Consider the following 18813-nt stretch of genomic DNA (forward strand, 5'->3'; position numbering starts at 1 on the left):
GGTATTTTGGAGCCAATAGGTGGATGGAGGGTAATTTTGTACCATTTCCAATACTTTGAGAGTATTTTAGGCCCTTTTCCGCATATTCAAATATCTAGAGATTGGATAAAAGAAGACATAAATTTTGTTGTATCATTTTAAAAAATTATACTTGATTTATAAAGTGTATGAAATATTCAAAAATGGTTTATATTTATAAATACTGAGATGAACGGAACCGAATGCAATGACAAAGTACATAACATTCTAAAACTGAATACTGAATATAACTGAAAACCTAGTCACATGGATTGAAGTCTTGACTATGGAGCTACTAATAATCGACATAAAATCACATGAGCTAAACGAGCAGTCTGATATATACTCCCCATCGAAAGAATCCAATATTCTTTGTCAAGGGTATATAAAGCCATGATTGGCGTGGTCATTAAATATATTGCCCACATAGGGGACTTATATACCTACGGGCACGTAGTACCGGGACTATACAGATACGATGAGCCCTAGTCCACTTGGTCTAAGCCTACTCCCAAATATAAATGTAAATAAACAACGTAATTAAATTATATTGGATAGCTCAATATTCTGACATGCTAACTAAGAATGCAACATTTATAATTGACAATGAAACATTCAAAATCTGAGGCATGTGTATGTGTTTAAACTAATATATCTAGTGTAATTTATGAACTAAACGCGACTACAACACTAGAGTTTTGAGTTTCATGCAAGAAGCTAAGCACCATGTTACGAAAGGATGATAATACGATTTAGAATACCATAACATCTAAATTACAATAATTTAGCTAAAGTTTTAGAAACCCTAGGTCTAAACAATGCTTAGGGTATCAAGAAATTGACTGAATTCTAGGGATCTAGTGGATGAAAGGAACACATTTGTATAATACCACATATTTGGTGATGAAATTTACGGAGAAATCTTTCGATTTTGGACTAGAATTGAGGAAACTTGTCGTTTGTTCTTGAGAGGTGGATCGACTTTTCTCCCTTGTGTGGTCTAGGTACATTGACTTTCACTTTCTAGGTTTTTATTCCGCATTTGTTTTGATTGTTAGACTTTTGTTTAGAGTTTATGGAAACTCCTTATTTCTTTCCTTAGCATTTAAACTTGCTGCCATAACTTTAATGCATTTATTTGATTTAGTTGTGTATTTTTTTGTTTCGTTGGATTGTAGTAATATTTTTTTCACCAGAGGGTTAGCGTGGATATCCATCACGATTGTCTATCTCGTGATAGGAGAAAGGTTCAGAACTTTACTTAAAAGTTATGAGGTATTACATATAAATTCTCCAAGCATTAAGGACGGAACTTTCAAATCATAAATTCAACTTTTGATTTCATTAGATTTATCACATATAATAATTGCAAAATAAAAATATGTAAACTTTAACTTTAACTTTCTATTTGAAGTGTTTGAAATATTTTTTAAAGTTTGCATTTTCACTAATTGTTTATTGGAAGGACAATGTCTAGCTTTTAAAAAATAAAATATTATATTACTTTGTCTTACAGAAAATAATTTAAACTACTGCAAATTCTATGAAATTAGTATCTAAAATAAAGTTACTTTTAGTATGTATCATACATGAATTATAATGATATTCGTATATTCTTATCATTCTTTGTTATGATTAACAAGAATGCATATAACAATTTTTTGAAATGTAAAGTTTCACGTTTATATATATTCTTTGTGTAAAAGATTTGATGTGAAAGTAATTTAAATTGTTCAACTTTTACATGTGGATAAAGAACATAAGTGTCAATGGAAAAATTTACCAACTTATGCAAAAACAAAAATATCATGCAAAAGAGGTAGGGGTGAGTTCCACTAAAGTGGTTCAAAGTTACAAAGTTAGATAGATGATGTTGCGAGAATGGAGTGCATACAATCTTCTCAATTTACACATTGTTTGGATGGTTATTACATATTATTTTAGAATGTATCTCATCATATTTAAATATGGAAAAATTATATATAATAGCAAATTAACAGCCTAAAATAAATGGATTAGTTAGGGTTTAATTTAATTGTGCTCCATAGCAAACGTTTGCAAAAAATTGTCAGACGCCTCTCTCCCAAATATCTCGCTCGCCACTCTCCTCCAATCTTTCGCTCGCACTTTTTATATAAACACAAGTGTATAAAAATTGTTTCTAATTGTATAAAGCAGAGAAAATTGTATAAATACACATATTTTGTTCCCCTCTTCCAGATCTCGCTCGCCACTCTCCCAAATCTCACTCGCCACCCTCGCCTTTCTCACTTACACAAACAGAAGCAAAATGTATAAATTACGTTTTTGTTTGTATAAAGCGTGAGAAAATTTTATATACACATGCAAGTACATATATTTTCGTCCTATACACTTATAATTATACAATAAAAATACTCCCCTGCCCAGTTTCTTTTGCATTTCTCTCTTTCTCGTTTTATACAATTTTCAAATTGTATATAATTTCTCTCTTTCTCGTTTTATTCAATTCGATTCAATTGTATATTCCTTTTCAAGTCTCTTTTGTCTTTCTCTCTTTCTCATTTATACAAATTCAAATTGTATATAATCGTTCTATACACTTATAATAATACAGTTCGTTTTATACACTTCATTTTTATACAGTTCTCTGCCAAGTATCTTTCTCTTTCTTGTTTTATACAATTCGTCTTATACAATTTGCTTCAACTGTATATGTATAGCGAATTATACAGTTTCTATGTTTGCTATGGAGCGTAATTATGCAAACTTTGCTATAGCATACAAATATAAATTTTTTCTTTGCTATATGTGAAAGTTGCCCTTTAAATATCTGGTAGTTAGATAAAAAAGAAAAAAAATTATTGTATAATTTTAAATTTTTATAATAAATTATGAAATGTAAGAGAATATTTGAAAGCAGTTTATATATTGTTTTCTGTACTGTTACAATTTTCTTTCACTCTTCATAAGTTACAAATATATTTTTGCGAGTTACAAACACTCTAAAAGACATAAATAACACAAATAAATATTTTCATATTGTGAAAGCTAAAAGTGGAAGATCCTTTATTAAGTATGACTACATTAGGAAATATTCATAATTGAACAAGACCATATTCAGAAAATATATAGATACAATAAAAAATATTTATCTAAAAAATTATCATCAATTTACATATTAACTTACTAAAACATTTACCACAAAAGGATAACACAATAAAAACTTCTTCAATAATTGAATAACATAAATCTAATTAGGAAAATATATAAATACTATTTTTACATATTAACAATGATACAATTGAACATAAAAATGAATTTAATTAATATTATGATTTTGGTTCAAATCCTGCCTAATAAGGAATCGTCATAAATACTTTTACTTTTAAGTTATTTTGAGTTAATTTTTTGTCAAATAATATGATGATTATGTCGCTATAAATACTTGATTAGAACAAAAAACCAACATCACATTTTCCCAACATTTTCAATTCAGATATTTAGCCATAAGAAGACTTAATGTCCGCAGAAGATTTACAATGGCGATGGTACAAAACTCAATAAATAGACAAGTTACATTCTCAAACGATGTAATGTCCTGTTTAAAAAGGCAAGTGGGCTATATTCTTTATGTGGTGTTTTTGTTGCTGTTGTGATTTTTTCTTCTAGCCACAAAATATGCTCATGTGGACATCCTTCCGTCGAATTTATTGTGGATAAATTTCTCAGAGAGAATCCTCCACCGATACAGATGCTTCTAACCCAGACATTGATGCTCCTAACCCCATTGATACAGATGCTTCTAACCCAGACACTGATGCTCCTAACCCCATTGTTGTAACTCATCAAAATTCCTATGTTTATGAGATCAATAAAGAACTATAAAAATTGGAGAATTCACTTGAAAGAGAAAAGAAATATGGAGAAACTCTTCAAACATTTAGGAATAAACTTCCATATGAAAAACTTGACTTTTTTAACCTTGAAAAAATGAGTGAGGCTTTGAAAGCTGCGGATGAAGAAGTTGAAAGACTAGCCAGCCAACTTAGGGATGTTGAATCACCATATCAAACTATTGGAAGTTCCCTTACTCCTTTAAGCATTGAGGAAAATAATTCGTCCGATCCTGGTGAAAGGTCATCTGGATCCCATGAATAGATTTTGTTTGCTTTATTTAAAATTCAATAACTTGATTATGTACTTATAGAATTAAGTTTTTCATGTCTATTATTATGTTTGGTCTATTTATTATGATTATAATGTTTACCTTTGAATATGTTTATCATGGAATGTGGTGGACTTTTATTTAGTTCTTATTTCATTTCAATTTTTTTTGTCATGCCTCTTTTAGTCAGATTTAAAAAGAATATCTTTTTTTCATTTTTGTCAACTCTTAATTTCTACTTTTCATATGTTGGGTTTAAAACTATAAGAATAAAAAATATTTTATTACATTTCACATATTTTTTAAGTCTTTATTTTTTCAAATTTCATGTCAAGTCAAAATAAGATACACAAATTAAAATGAAAATGAAAGGGGTATGCAGTAATTTGCGATTAGAAATTGATGTATATGTGTTGAAAATAAAAAGTAGTAAGAAGATATGAATAAGAGTATCAGGTGTAGCTATTTCTACATATGATAAACAATGTTACTTTATTATATGATTGGTAAAACAAGACTTACCTCCTAGCATCTACTTATTCATATTAATTGTCCATCATTTTTATTGTTAGTAAAAAGACACTAAACATATTGTCTAGTGATATATATTACTAACAAAATTAGATTATTTTTATTGTTATGATATTTTTCATTTGTTAGGTTTTGAGTATGCTTAACAAATTTACAAATGCTCGAGAAGACATACAAATTTAAATGAAAGTGTTTTAATTTAATTTTTTGTTGTACTGAATATACTCTAATGATATCAAAGAGTAATTGAGCAGTGTCATCATTGAATGACTGTTTCTTCCTCCTTGATACTACCACCAAAATATAATATACTTTGGTTGTGTCAATGAGTAACGGAACAATGTGTTCATTGAGGTTCTCTTCAATTCTTTGATGAGATACCTCAATTACTCATCATACCATTACTAAATAATTACATACTGACGTGGTATCATTGAGATATGCTTCAATTCTTCAATATTTCATTTAAGTATAATATACTCTGGTTGTATCAATGAGGAACTGAAAAATGTTTTCATTGAGTTTTGCTTCAATCCTTCGATGAGATTACTCAATCATCCATAATACCATGACTAAATAACTACATACTGACGTGGTATCATTGAGATATGCTTCAATTCTTTAATATTTCAATTAAAACGGTTCTAAAAAGAGTCATGATTTAGATAGAATTTTTATTAATATGTAAAAAGAGAAAAAAATAAAAATATATTTTCTACCAATCTAGAATTTAAATAAATAACATTTGTGGCTTTAAAATAATTTTGTCTTAATTGTTGCTTATTTATTTCTTAAAAAGAGTTCAATCCTATATGATACCGACAAAGTATCATTATACTCCCATAGGATATCGATATGGCACTAATATATTGACGGATTATCACAAAGAATATATTTTCTACTAATTTAAATTTAATAAATTAATCGTGACTTCAGTATTTTTCTCTTAATTTCTTCTTATTTGTTTCTTATAAAAAGAGTCCAATCTTATATGACATCAATAGGATATCAATATACCGACGAAATATCATAGTGTTAAGCTTAGTCCTAAATGATATCGGTATTGTAGCAATATTCCGACGAGTATCACAGAGGATGAGTACATAGTAGTTATGTTGATGTCATGCTCACACCATATGAAAAATAAGAAAGGAGAAAATGGATCATGGGTCCCAACTCAATAATCATCACCATTAACACTACCATCCATATCAGAAATAATAGTCAATTTACAAATATTATAGTAAAATAAACGAAGATATTTAAAATATTGACCTTTTATAATAAAAAAATACCCTATTTTAATTGTGTTTCTTGAAAATCTCTAAAATGTAAATTATTCACAATTTGAATATAATAAAGAAAATCGGAATTTTCAACAAAACTAAAAGGCAAGTCAACAACAACAATTGTTTTAGCTAATTCTTCAAGATCTCTTTCTCTACTATATGAGTGATGTGTACTAGGGTCAGAAACATTAGAAGAGTTTAATTGTGATTGGACCGTATTAGAGTCCTCTACTCCAACAAATGCATTAAGAAGGGGAATACCACACTTTCTAGTTTCAATTATAGCTTTAGCATGAAAAAAATCATTTTTACAACATCTCGTTAAATGTTTACTTAAATATCCTGCTGCCTTTTCCCAAAGTTTTCTGATTTATTCTATGTTTACATTGATTCAAATACCTTGTGTTTTTAATTCACTTTGAGTCATAAATTATCACAGGACTTAGCCCGACTAGGATATACGAGTTAATGGGAGCATGACAGGGAATGGGAATAAAAGTGGGACCAGTAACAATAATTGGCTCTATTTTATCATCATCACAAGTATCAATATCATCATTATCATGTTCGACTTCTTTATCTAATTTTTCATCTAAATTATCAAACCTTGCTAGCAAAGATTCATGATATTGATCTAATTCAATATTACTAACAATTAAAAACAGTTCCATTAACATGCATAACGTCTCTCGTAATTATTTTTACTTGAGCTACCTATCTAGTTTTAGATTTAGAAGAACTACCAAAAAAATTCCCGAAATTCCCAGTAAAATACATTAATGACTGCACCTAAAAATGTTTGTTTACCTTTGATTAACATTTTTTTTACCGAAATCCATATTAAAATATTAAAAAGTAAGCGAATTATATAAAATACAAAAATTAAATGCAATCAAACAAATAACTAAATAAGTAAAAACTAAAAAGATGAAAGTTGGAACGAACATACCAAATATCTATTTAAAGTAGACGTGTATGACCAAAAGCGAAAAATTGAAGGAAAGGTGAAACTTTAAAGTTGCTCCAAAGACCAAAAATAATCCACCAAAACTGATATCAAACTAATATAATTTGTAATTTAATAGAGATTTGAGACTTGAGACTTACATAAGCAGAAGATGAAGAAAATTTGTGAGTAAAAACAATTAAAATTTGGGGATTTTTATAGTTAAAAAATAAGATTAAAATATATTTTTAAAAACTTTAGGGTATTAAAAATCAACAGAGTACGCAAAATGGGACCAGAAAGGGGCAGAATATATTCTTCTCAACGAATTTTTCTCAAGTTCAGATCCTTTTTTAAAAACTTTATCAAGCGGAGAAAAAATTTAAAACCGAACCCTCATAGGAACAAACGCACTTTGGTGCACGCTAGGCATAGTTTCCTCCACAAGGGCGTTCAAACTCTTTCAACCAGAGACTAATAATACAACTAAAATCTGAGACTCAATGTTATTGTTCAATAGTAAGAGAACATCTATAGGCAAAAGAACAGGATATTTTGATTTCAAAATAGAAATAATTGCAAGGGGGTCACATATTGGCAACAACAATAGGGAACCTTGAGCATTCAATGAGAATTCATGACCACATTCTGCAACATATGTTCATAAAACCATATCAAACATAAATAATTATGGCAAGCACAGCCATTTAACTGCAAGGAATCTTTCATGGACTACTTGGATTGGTGTTGAATGAACCAACTAGTCTATCAGGACACACTATATAGATGTGAGATCATGTTGAAATAATTTCTTTCCCCGTTCTATTCGCCTCCCATCATCTGCAAAACCGGAAAAGCTATTACGCAATAACAAAAACACAAGAGGGAGAGAGAGAGAGAGAGCTGTGACGACAAACGCCAAGAACTGGTTAAAAGAAAAGAAAATGCTAGGTTTGGTTGGGGGGATTTATGTTCTCACAGTATACAAATAGCTACCTAGAATTTATGGAATGTGGCAAGACAATTTGTTTTTCTACCCAACTAGTGGCAAGTACATTTTGACCTACAGAAACTAACTCGATAAGGCTTGTTTGAGTCAGCGTCAGCTGGAAAGGTAAGAACTTGAGTAATGTGATAACCAACAACAAATAGGCAAACAAGATTAGAGTTGTTAATTAGGTTTCCTGTTTCTTCATCAACTACTTGGATTTTAAATTTTGGGTCAGCAAGAACGAACCTAATTCAGAAAGTGAGAATGAAAACTCACTAGGTTGTCTAACTAGTGGTTACACAAGCTGTGTGTCTTTGTATATAATTATGAAAAATTGACCCACCACTTCTTATTCTGGACAAAGGAGTCCCGTCTATTTCACTAATTCGAGGAAGATACTGAATTTTTGTATTTGAAAAAAAAATCTGAAGGGATATCTGAAGTAGATGGTGGTTGATAAAGAACTCTGATCACAATTTCCCGCATGAATACGGCATCGAACATGAAACTTGTGGTTGGTGGTAAAACACTGATTTGCTCGTCACTGATTTGCTCGTTGAGACCTAATTTGATATATATATATATATATATATATATATATATATATATATATATATAACAAAGCACACTTCAGCCTCCAAAAGTCTAGTCAGCCATCTACTCGATCCCAAACGTTTTGCTTACACCAAGATACAAGGTAGATAAAAGAGAAAACCTCGTATTGAACGGGAAGTCTGATTCATCAAAAAATAAGTGGTTCTGGCATGAAGATAGATTCTGATGTTCATACTAGCTAGTAAAACATGCTTCTTATTATTGAAAATAGAGTTGTTTCATTTTTCTCTACAACTTCAGGTAGTTCAATCATATATGTTTTTATAATTTGCAAGTGCCCCTAGAGGGTGGGTAATGTTCTACAATTAAAGAGCACAATGCTTTTGTCAGTAAATTATTGAATTGCTAAACCTTGAAAATATTATATTACCTTGAAGATATCACCAAACACGCCTTGAAGAGGACTTTTACGCTGTACGCCATAGAACTTCTTTGCAACTTCATCTAGCAACTAAACCACAGAACAGTAAAAGATGTAAATTACGGCGAAAACCATCAGTCTAACTGGATTGAGAATGGAGTCATTAAACAACAGAACAAAACTATAAAGAGGATCATTCATCATAGATATTGAAAAAGAAGGGTCATTACTCGCATTTTCAAAGAGCTTACCTCATTAAATAGAGGATCTCTATCTATGCTAGTCTTGTAGTTCTGTCTCAACATATTAAAGAGAGGTAAAGCATCTCTCTGCAACCTGAATTACAAATTGAGTTTGTAACCGTCAATTCCTTTGTCTTAAATGAAGTAAAAGACACGAGGACGATCACAAGGCCTCAATGCCAGTGCAGAAGGCACCAATATTGCAAAATCTGACAGACTGTGGNCAAAATGAGAAAGAGGCAACAGCATATTAAAAAAATAAAAATATATGTTTCTTAACACATCAAAATAAATGGTGAAATATTCAACAAACATACTAAGACTTACGTCAGCAAAAGGTAGTTGACAAACTCCATTAATTCTGACCGAGGAAAGTCAAGATGCTTCGACTGCATTTCCTTTTCCACCTCATCCATGAGCTTGTTAGCATCTCTTAGATTTCCCAGAGACAAGTACCTGCCAAAGCAGAATGACAAAATGAAACTATATGCTCGACCTACAGGCTACAAGCTAAAAACTAAAAGAAAAGCGTAAAAAAGACTCTTGACTGGAACATCAGTCAAATAGAGAATTTAAACAGCTAGAGAAGCATATTTTAGTTTATGGCGCTCAGGACATTTTAAACTCATATTAAAATTTGTTAGGTATATGCATAGAAAGAAATGTTTCAATTTTAAATAAATTTGCGTCCAAATGTATTTTCTAAGATGCCTTGCTACCATGTTCCTAGCATTCTGAAAGCCATTTGTGTTCCATATGCTGGAACAAACCAAAAGTGATTAATCTGGTTGACAAATATGCACAAAGATCAAACATTACAATTAAAGAGGCAGTAATATGCAGAGTTACAATAGTGCAAATGCTTAGAAAATTGCAAATATTTACAGACCTTGGAGTAACTGTAAAGTGGAAAATAATTTATTTAAATACAATGTTCCTAATATGAACCAGCACAAATGGGACAAACTGAGCAGAACATTAATTGAATGCAAGGCACTTATTCATCTTACAACTCTGCTTACATCAAAATAGCCCGGGCAATAGCCAAATCATCCTCTCCTGGATAGCACTGCAGATTAAATGTTATGAATTACATTATATTTCAAATCAAGTTAATTCCCCACAAAAACCTTCATGAAATTGCTGCCTAGCAAAAGAAACAAAATGCTAAAATGGATATTTCCACAGGAAACTGGAGATCCAGCTTTTGAACCTAATATATTTGTTCGTGATATCTAGATAGTGAAAGAATCACAGGAAACAGTGCTTACCTTGCCCATAAAATTGATGATAGTCGAAGCAAATTTCTTGAGATTCCTTCCTCTAACAAAATGAAAAGATACTTTTACCATGTCCTGCAAAGTAAGAAGAATGTAAGGAGGTCCACCACATTTCCAATGATTGGCCTTGGAATCCAATTTCGTTAACTGTCAGCTACTAGAAGCCACTACTTCCTTCCAATTTCAGATAGCAAAGTACTGTGAGGAAACATTAATACCACTGCTGGTAAAGACACTACAGTCATAAATATGAAAATATTTAACAGCTACTGCAAGCAGGTCAAGTAAGTGGAAATCTAGACCAACGGAGAAATATGATCTTATGCTTTAGCCTCTTTCAAGTTGTAGTTCCATATAGTTTGCTAGTAGTATAAGCAAGGTGAAAAAGGTGGTCATTAGGAACAGTTGAACTCTAAAACAAGATAATCATTCATTTTATGCCGGTTCTTAATTTTGTGAATTGTCTTAGGCCTCATTTGTTTGCACTTAATGGAGGTCTGAATCTTAATCATTCAGATTCGGCTCATTAAGTACGTTTGGTTTTTAGGTCTGAATCTGAATCATTCATATTTAGCTCATTAAGTTTATTTGTTTTATTTTTTAAAAAACCTCTTAACGAGTCTAAAGAGGTCTGAATGATTCAGATCTGTAGGAGAATCTAAACAACATTCAGACTCATTTGATAAGTTATCAATTAATAAATCATAGCTTCTCTTTTTTGAGCGTGTCTTTTATCTCATAACTAAAAATTCTCTCTTTTCTCAATCAAACACCATTTTTTCTCAATAGGTAAGTTCTCATAAATCCTTTCAAGTATTTTTTTTATATTAATAATTTCTTGACTTGACGTTTGTCAAGAACACTGGTTGCAATAATATTTTTGGTGTATTCTTGTTTATCAAGGTTTTGAATGAAAAAATAGTACTCCAAATCATTATTATTAAAAAAAATTTTAAAAAAACATTCTAATCAAAAGTGATTTTTTTTCGTTGAAAAGAAAATTTTATAATATTTATTAATATAATGTTCAATTTCACTTCTACATTCAGATATTCAGATATTAAAAACAAACAACATTAATTATTTAGTGTTAGATTTAGAGATCACATCTTGATATTCAGATGTGTATTCAGATCAAAACACTCACATCTTCATGCAAATCTTAGTATTCAGATGTGTATTCAGATTCAGACCTCTTATTTTAATGAAAACAAATGAGGCCTTAGTCATTTTAGAACCTAATCTTTCTTTCTAGAAATGAAGATAGAACCATTTTAGTTCCAGGGCCCCGTGGAACTAACCATGGTGCACCCGCCGCCTTAAAACAGCGGGACCCGGTGGGTACAGCTAGTCGGGTTTGCAAGCGATACTCGGAAACCACGGCAAAAAAAAAAAGGCATTTCATGTTTCTTTTAATAAGCATAAAAGACGATCAAGCTTGGAGAACATACCACTTCAGGAGATTGAGAATATATATAATCTGCCAGCATCTCATGCAGCTCTGGAGATCCATACCTAAGTGCACCAAATTCTGCTGACCACCTATAAAAGAACAACTTTCTCACCAAAAGATGCTAATAAATAAATGAGGTCATAGAACATTGAAAGAGGAGGACAAGATGTTGCCGCTTAATAAAACCACCAAGATAATTTTCCCTCAGAACTTTTTTTTAAAATGTTTCAAAAGACCACCAATTTATGGCACCTCATGGAGTGCAGCTCTTTAAGTATTTTACAGATTCATGTATATAGAATTAACTGCCTCTCATCGCGTCTGATCACATTCACAAAGTAGTAATTAGTCTCTAGTCTCTAGGATAAGAGTGCTGAGGTAACCGAGAAGTTAGGTCATCACCATGTCCTCATCATACATTGTTCTGTTTGTATAACTTGGTATCAAGAACTTCATTTCCACATGTTGCACATACTATAAGCACCGGTATGACAATACTTAGCATCTTGATGCACTTGTTGCATGCAAAGAGTGCCTTTTGTGTTTCCGTGAGGTGTCCACTTTTTTTTGTTGTTGTTCTCGTTAGGCTGCCACCTTCAGTATCGTTGCTGCCACCTTCTTTGCTGCCACCTTCTTTTCCATTTTTTAGGCAAAATCACTTTCGACAACTTGCACTTTGCAGGCTTGGCCGAAATAAGTGGACACAGAATAGGTTGTCAAAGGCTTGCTTTAAGCGCGCTTAAGCCCCGAAGCGAAGTTCAAAACGTGTTGAGCACTTCGCCTCTCCAAAATGTGCGCTTCAGTGTGTATCCAAGATTCTAAGGCTAATTGCTTCCAAATTTGTATCTGGGGAAGATCTGCCCTGTGAACTCATAATCGTGTATGAGCTCTTATAAATAGACAGTGGCACGGTTTATACTAACCCTTGACAGAAATTTCTACCAGAAAAGATTGCAAGATGAGGTAATGTTTACTATTTCACACGATGTAACAAAGATGTGAAAAAAGTACTTGAAGATATCTTGCAGGAAGATTGCACAGCAGTGTGGATCCTCCAGAAACGACTGCAGAATGGACAGTGGGACTCCGAAAGTGAAGGTTTGGGTTCGAGGGAACACATTGATACTTCTCCGATTTCCATAAAAAATGAAAGACCAAATAAGCTTTGAGGAGAGCTAAGGAGGTGAGCCCTTTCTTTTGCTCAATCCATGGTCTATCCAAATAGGCTGCACAGATTAGATTTTGAAGAAGAGTACGGAAGGGTCTAAATGAAGATTACCCAACCAATTGTGTAAAAAGTTAAGCGCTACTTCTGGAGGTCTAAGTACATAGGCTGAGTTCATTATTTCTTCTTCTATCAATTATTCAAAAAGTATGGTACCCGTTCACTAAAAGCCAATTCCTTTTAAAATTAAAAGCAAACTCAATAGCTAACCCTCGGTGGTATAATATGAAAATGTTCAACAAATACATAATTCAAACAACTAAAAGGATATGTTTTTTAAGAATTTACAAATGAAACAAACATAGAGAATATGTGCAAGGACGAGAGAGGGAGAGCATCTAACTTGATAGAAGCTTTTAAGAAAGAAGAACAGCAATCTACTCGGGTTTTGGCTGCTGCGATGGCTTCTGAAAGTTTTTGCATCTCATCATCATCGTCATCTGTGAGGTCCAAATTTTGTGGCACCGAAGGTCGAGGAAATTTCTCATAGATTTTCCTGACATGGTCTAAGGAGAATTGCATTATGATCAAGCAAAGAACTGGAACTAATTATTAAGCATCAATAAATGAAAAAAAAGTAGAGCAGCAAAGTTACCAGTTTCAAAAAAAAAATGTAGAGCAGCAATGTTTACATTATTCCTTATGGTATAGCAATATGAAGTAACATCAGGATTTAATTCATGCTGGTTAACTTACGTAATATTTTGTCTCTCTTTCCTGGTTATTTGAAGAACTCACATACAGAAGAATATGTATAGATCCCTTAAGTTTAATGAAACATTATACCTTTGAAGTGATGTTTTGTTATCTTTCGACAAATAAAAATGCAATCGGTAGTTTTTTCTAAACAAACTCGTCACAATTTGTTTAAAAACCAATAGTTAGGCAATACTGAAAAACCATATTTAAAAAAAAAAAAAAAAAAAAGAGAGAAAACAAAATATTAAACTAAGATGGCAATACTAGACAAATTCCAAATTCTAGGATTGTTTCAGTATCTTCATATTAAGCCTTTGTACACCAGAAACAAAATAACAATATACAGTTAAGCTTGATCTTCTACACATTGCTGCCACTATCTTCAGCATATCCTTAATGCAGAGGAATACAATGTAACAATTTCAAAAAAAAAAAAACATCTGGCATTTCTTTCTCTCCAGATGGTCCACCAAATATATGCTAGGATAATCCTCCCTGTATCTCTATTTCTTGCACCAATTCCAACTTCCTCTCAGCTAAAAAGAGTGTTAACAATCTTAATGGCATTGTCCATGAGATGCCTCCAAGACTAAAAAAAATCTTCCACAGCTGGTCAGTGACAATGCAGCACAGAAAAAAATGACTAATTGTCTCAGCATCACTTCCACATAAATAACATCTTGAACATAGGGATATTCCCCTCTTTGATAGATTGTCATGGGCTACAACAGCCTCATTAACTATATGCCAAGTGAAATAGGCCACTTTTTGAGGCACTCTAACTTTCCAAATGTACTTCAAGCACATGTAGTGATCTGTGTCTTAGCTTAATTTAAAATCTTGTACCCGTCCCTCACCTTGTAAATACCTTTGTTATGTCCATTCCACCATAAACAGTCCACTCCACTTTGTGGCCCTAGAAAAGATTCCAGATAGTTGTAAAAGTCAGTGAACCTAGGAATCTCCTATTGTTCAGAAGTCTTCTGAGCTATGTTGTTCAGACTCCCCAGAAATGTTGTCACACACGGATCGGGTCCTCCAAAGATGCACTACTTTTGGAGGATTCGACATGCTTGGCATTTTTGAAGAGTCAAAACAACATAGCTTTGGGGGACCAAATCCCATTCAGCTACTCTCTTGTGTTAAATGTTGGGCTAGGGCAAATAAATCAGGGAATCAATCTTGTAAGCTGGCAGAACCCATCCACTTGTATGTCCAAAACCTTGACAGTAGAATTACTTTTTAGGGAAGGCCACTAGGACTAATGGTTCTCCATAGGCTTACACCGCAAGGGGTAGTAACTTCTTTAAAAATCCAACTAATCCAACTATCCAGCTGTTTGGTTATTTTGATAATACTACAGTGAGTTTGGAGTTCCTGACAATATCTCCACAGCCATTTCACCTTAAGAACTTCACTTTGATTCTTAAGGTTTTTGATACCTAGTCCACCTTGACTTCTAATTTTTTTTTTAAATCTTTAGTTGTCCCTAATTACTTGTCCATTTTGACAAATCAAGAAAGGACAATTCTTTTAATTGCTTTGGAAAAATGAAGTCTAAGTTTTTAATTCATTCAATTCATAATTAATAGGGGTAAAATGGTAAACCCATTATTATTGTTTTCTTAATAGGTGTATCAATTCAAAAGTGGACAAGTAATTAGGACAGAGGGAGTATTTTAATAAGATGTTTTCATTTACTAAATGGAAGCTTCTTTTCTCCTTATTACTTCTCCAAAGAAAGATCTCCTGATTTTGTCGATTTTCCATCTAACAAAATGGGTATAGCATCTGATCTACGGCAGAATTTATCAAGAAAATATATCTCTGGTTATAATATTGTGATCTCCATCTGGAGAGATTCTCACATTTCACCAAAAAATCTCGTTGGATCTTAATTTGCTCCCGAAGGCATGCCGAGATAACTGATTGCAAGGTACCACTACTCCAGCCAAAATCTGACACAACTGCCCCATATTGGATGTCAAATTAACTGGGAATAGATGGCTCTTACTCCAATTAATATGAAGACTACAGAAACTTCCAAAATATGTCAATATTATTCTCATAATTAGAGTATCATCAGCATATTAGAGATGAGTAATCTCAAGTCTGTTCTCAAATTCAGGAACTTTGAAACCCTAGATCCTCCTAATCTTAAGCATATTGTTAAGTCCCTCCATGGCTATAATAAATAAGAAAAGGGACAAAGGTTCCCTTTGTCTTATTCCTCTATGTGTACCAAAAAGAACTTCTGGTGCCCCATTAATAAGGATGGAAAGTTCCACAGTTAAGATGCAAAACCAATTGATCCACTTCTCCACATATTCCATCTGTCTCAGCATTCCGAGGATGAAACGTCAGTTGACATGGTCATCCGTTTTCTCGATATCAAGTTTACCAAAACTGTCATGCTTTCTTTGTCAGATTCCAGAATTAATTGCTTCATTAGTTGTCAAAACAATATTCATTATTTGCCTGCCTCTAACAGTGTTTTGTCGAGCATGAAGCGAGAAAAGCGACAAATCTTCATAATTCAATATCTTACCACATTAAAGGCTAGTCATGCGGTATTTTTCAGAAGTTCTAGGAGATTAATATTTAATACAAGTTGACCATTATCAGATACAGTTTTTATTTTCTTTAAGGAGGGTACTATCAGAGTGATAGACTCTTTTCTTGATATTACAAATTACTAGGACTCCTTTCTTACTAAGTGCAAATTAAGTCGAGAAACAGACACGTGAACTAGAAAGACTGGAGTGATTTGCAGTAATGATAAATAGGATAATGAACATAACAAAACAAGAACAAAGAAATGACTAACTGATAGTTCATGAACAAACTCAGCTTGATAAATTATAAATGTATAGAATAGGAAAATTTACCAGAACGTAAAAACATAAGAGAAGACTTACCAAGAGTTTCTTCATTATAAGAAACTTTTCCTTTTACAAGAGTTTCAACAAACAACAAAGCAAGCTCTGACCCACAGGTAACCTGCAAATTATCAAGATCGTCTTTAATCAATACAGAAATAAAACATATCTATTTTTAGTCTCGCGACAAACTCAAACTGCTTTCAGTTTCAAGTATATTTAAGTGACATTACCAACTCCGTCGAGTCTAAAATTTTTCATGGACATAAGTTTGACCATGACGTTATCCAGATTAGATAGTAGACTTTTGTTGCAAGTGATAACTTTATCTGCTGAATTGTCCACAATACATATAAGTAATCTTCCTACTGAGAATGTCTAGGAAATGAAAAAATGCACAAGCCCTAGACCCTACTCAAATCCAAACTTATACGAACTCCTTTAATATTAGAACATTCCAAAAAAGTTCCGCACGATTTACTTCTATACAACTTTCACGATTCAAGTATATTAAGGTGTTCAACCTATAATGCTCTCCTTATCAAGCTAACCATCACTATAATATCTTCTACAGTCAACAACATACCCACTGTAATCCCACAAGTGGGGACTGTCGAGGGTAGTAGTGTACACAGATCTACCCCCTAGCTTGTAAAGATGGAGAGGTTGTTTCCTACAGATCTCAGGCTTAAATTAAAGCACTTCCGAGCAATTTGAAAAAGGGAATAGAAAAATTAGAACAATACCAACGAAATAATGTGAAACATAGAGCAGACCACTATATACAGAGGAAAGAACAATAACGACAACACAATAATACGATAACCGAAACACAAAAAACACAGGCCATAAGCAAAATCAAAAAACAAGAAACTATGAGAATAGTGCTGACACCACTAGTAAGAAAGAAGATCCAATTACGACCACCAAGACTATCCTGCAGGAACACTCAACTATCAGCTAAACTTCTACCGTAAATCATAACCTTCAATTAACTCTATGGACCCAATCAAATACATTCACATAAAAATCGAGAAAGCATACAAGTGTAATCGATCATAACCTGTCCATTCTCCAATTGTAAGCAAGCACCACACTTAAGAATATCCAAAGCTTCAGAGTACCTCTCAGCAGACACATATCTGAAATCATATCAAATATACAAAAAAAAAAAAAAAAATGAATTGGACCTTACCCCTTTTAGACTTGATGTCAAATTATCAAAAAAAGAGGGGCTTTTTAAAGATTGTACCTTGCACTTATAGACTTAAACATCTGTTGAGCTCCATAGTAATTTCCCTGTTTTACAACCTTTTCCAACTTCTCAATATTCTGCAAATCATAAATCAAGTAAATCAAACATCCATATACAAGAAAAATGGCATAAATTTTATACTGAGGGGTTAATTTAGATTTAGTAGTTCCAAAAAAAAAAAAAGTTTATGCATCGTGGGGCACCTCTTGAGCTGGAGGCAGTGTCGCACGTTTGGCTCTCTCTTGAGACATCCTTGCGATGAAAAAGTTGAGAGGAGGTTTGAAGAATCAGAGGTTTTAATAAGGTCCCAGAAATATATATATATATATATATAAAGTTGAAATTTTTATCTTTTGATGATATGAATAGAAATAATTTAATTACTTCAAATACCATGTATGTAATATATGAATGCAATAAAAATGAACTTTTTTTCTATAAATTTGATTAAAGTTGAATTTTGATCTTCTGATGATATGAATAGAAATAATTTAATTACTTCAAATACCATGTTTATAAATTGTGTAAATATAAATTTTTTGTTAGGTAAACTTGGTAAGCATTTATCCTTTCTTAAAAAAAAATAGTTAAGCTTTTATTTTTAGAAATATTAAGTTTTTAACTGGGAAAAATGGTTAGAAATACCTTTTAATTTTTATTTATTAGTTAAGTTTATCTTTTCTTATACTATGTGGTGATTTATATTCTTTAGTAGAGTTGTCAATATGGGCTAGCTCATCCCATCCGGGCTAATCCATATAGGTTTTGACATTTTACGGGTCAGGCCGGGCTAGTCCATTTTTGGAGTGGGCCAGAAAATGGTGGCCCAACTCACAAATACGTGGGCTACAGGCTTGACGGGCCCGCCAACCCACTTTTTAA

The 18813-nt window shown here is 32.4% G+C and overlaps 1 protein-coding gene across 1 annotated transcript; it reads right to left on the minus strand.

The window, feature by feature from the left end:
- Positions 1-7463: 7463 nt before the first annotated feature.
- On the minus strand, positions 7464-18277 carry LOC107026648 (Golgi to ER traffic protein 4 homolog). Its single transcript, XM_015227695.2, has 12 exons — positions 18135-18277; positions 17929-18008; positions 17740-17818; positions 16716-16797; positions 13442-13604; positions 11872-11962; positions 10412-10495; positions 10163-10209; positions 9468-9596; positions 9150-9234; positions 8908-8988; positions 7464-7771 (listed from the first exon to the last, which is right to left on the minus strand). The coding sequence occupies exons 1-12, from the start codon at positions 18180-18182 to the stop codon at positions 7754-7756; spliced, it is 987 nt and encodes a 328-aa protein (XP_015083181.1). The 5' UTR covers positions 18183-18277; the 3' UTR covers positions 7464-7753.
- Between the last annotated feature and the right edge of the window lie 536 nt (positions 18278-18813).

This window comes from Solanum pennellii, chromosome 8 (assembly GCF_001406875.1).
Source record: "Solanum pennellii chromosome 8, SPENNV200".
Classification (NCBI taxonomy): domain Eukaryota; kingdom Viridiplantae; phylum Streptophyta; class Magnoliopsida; order Solanales; family Solanaceae; genus Solanum; species Solanum pennellii.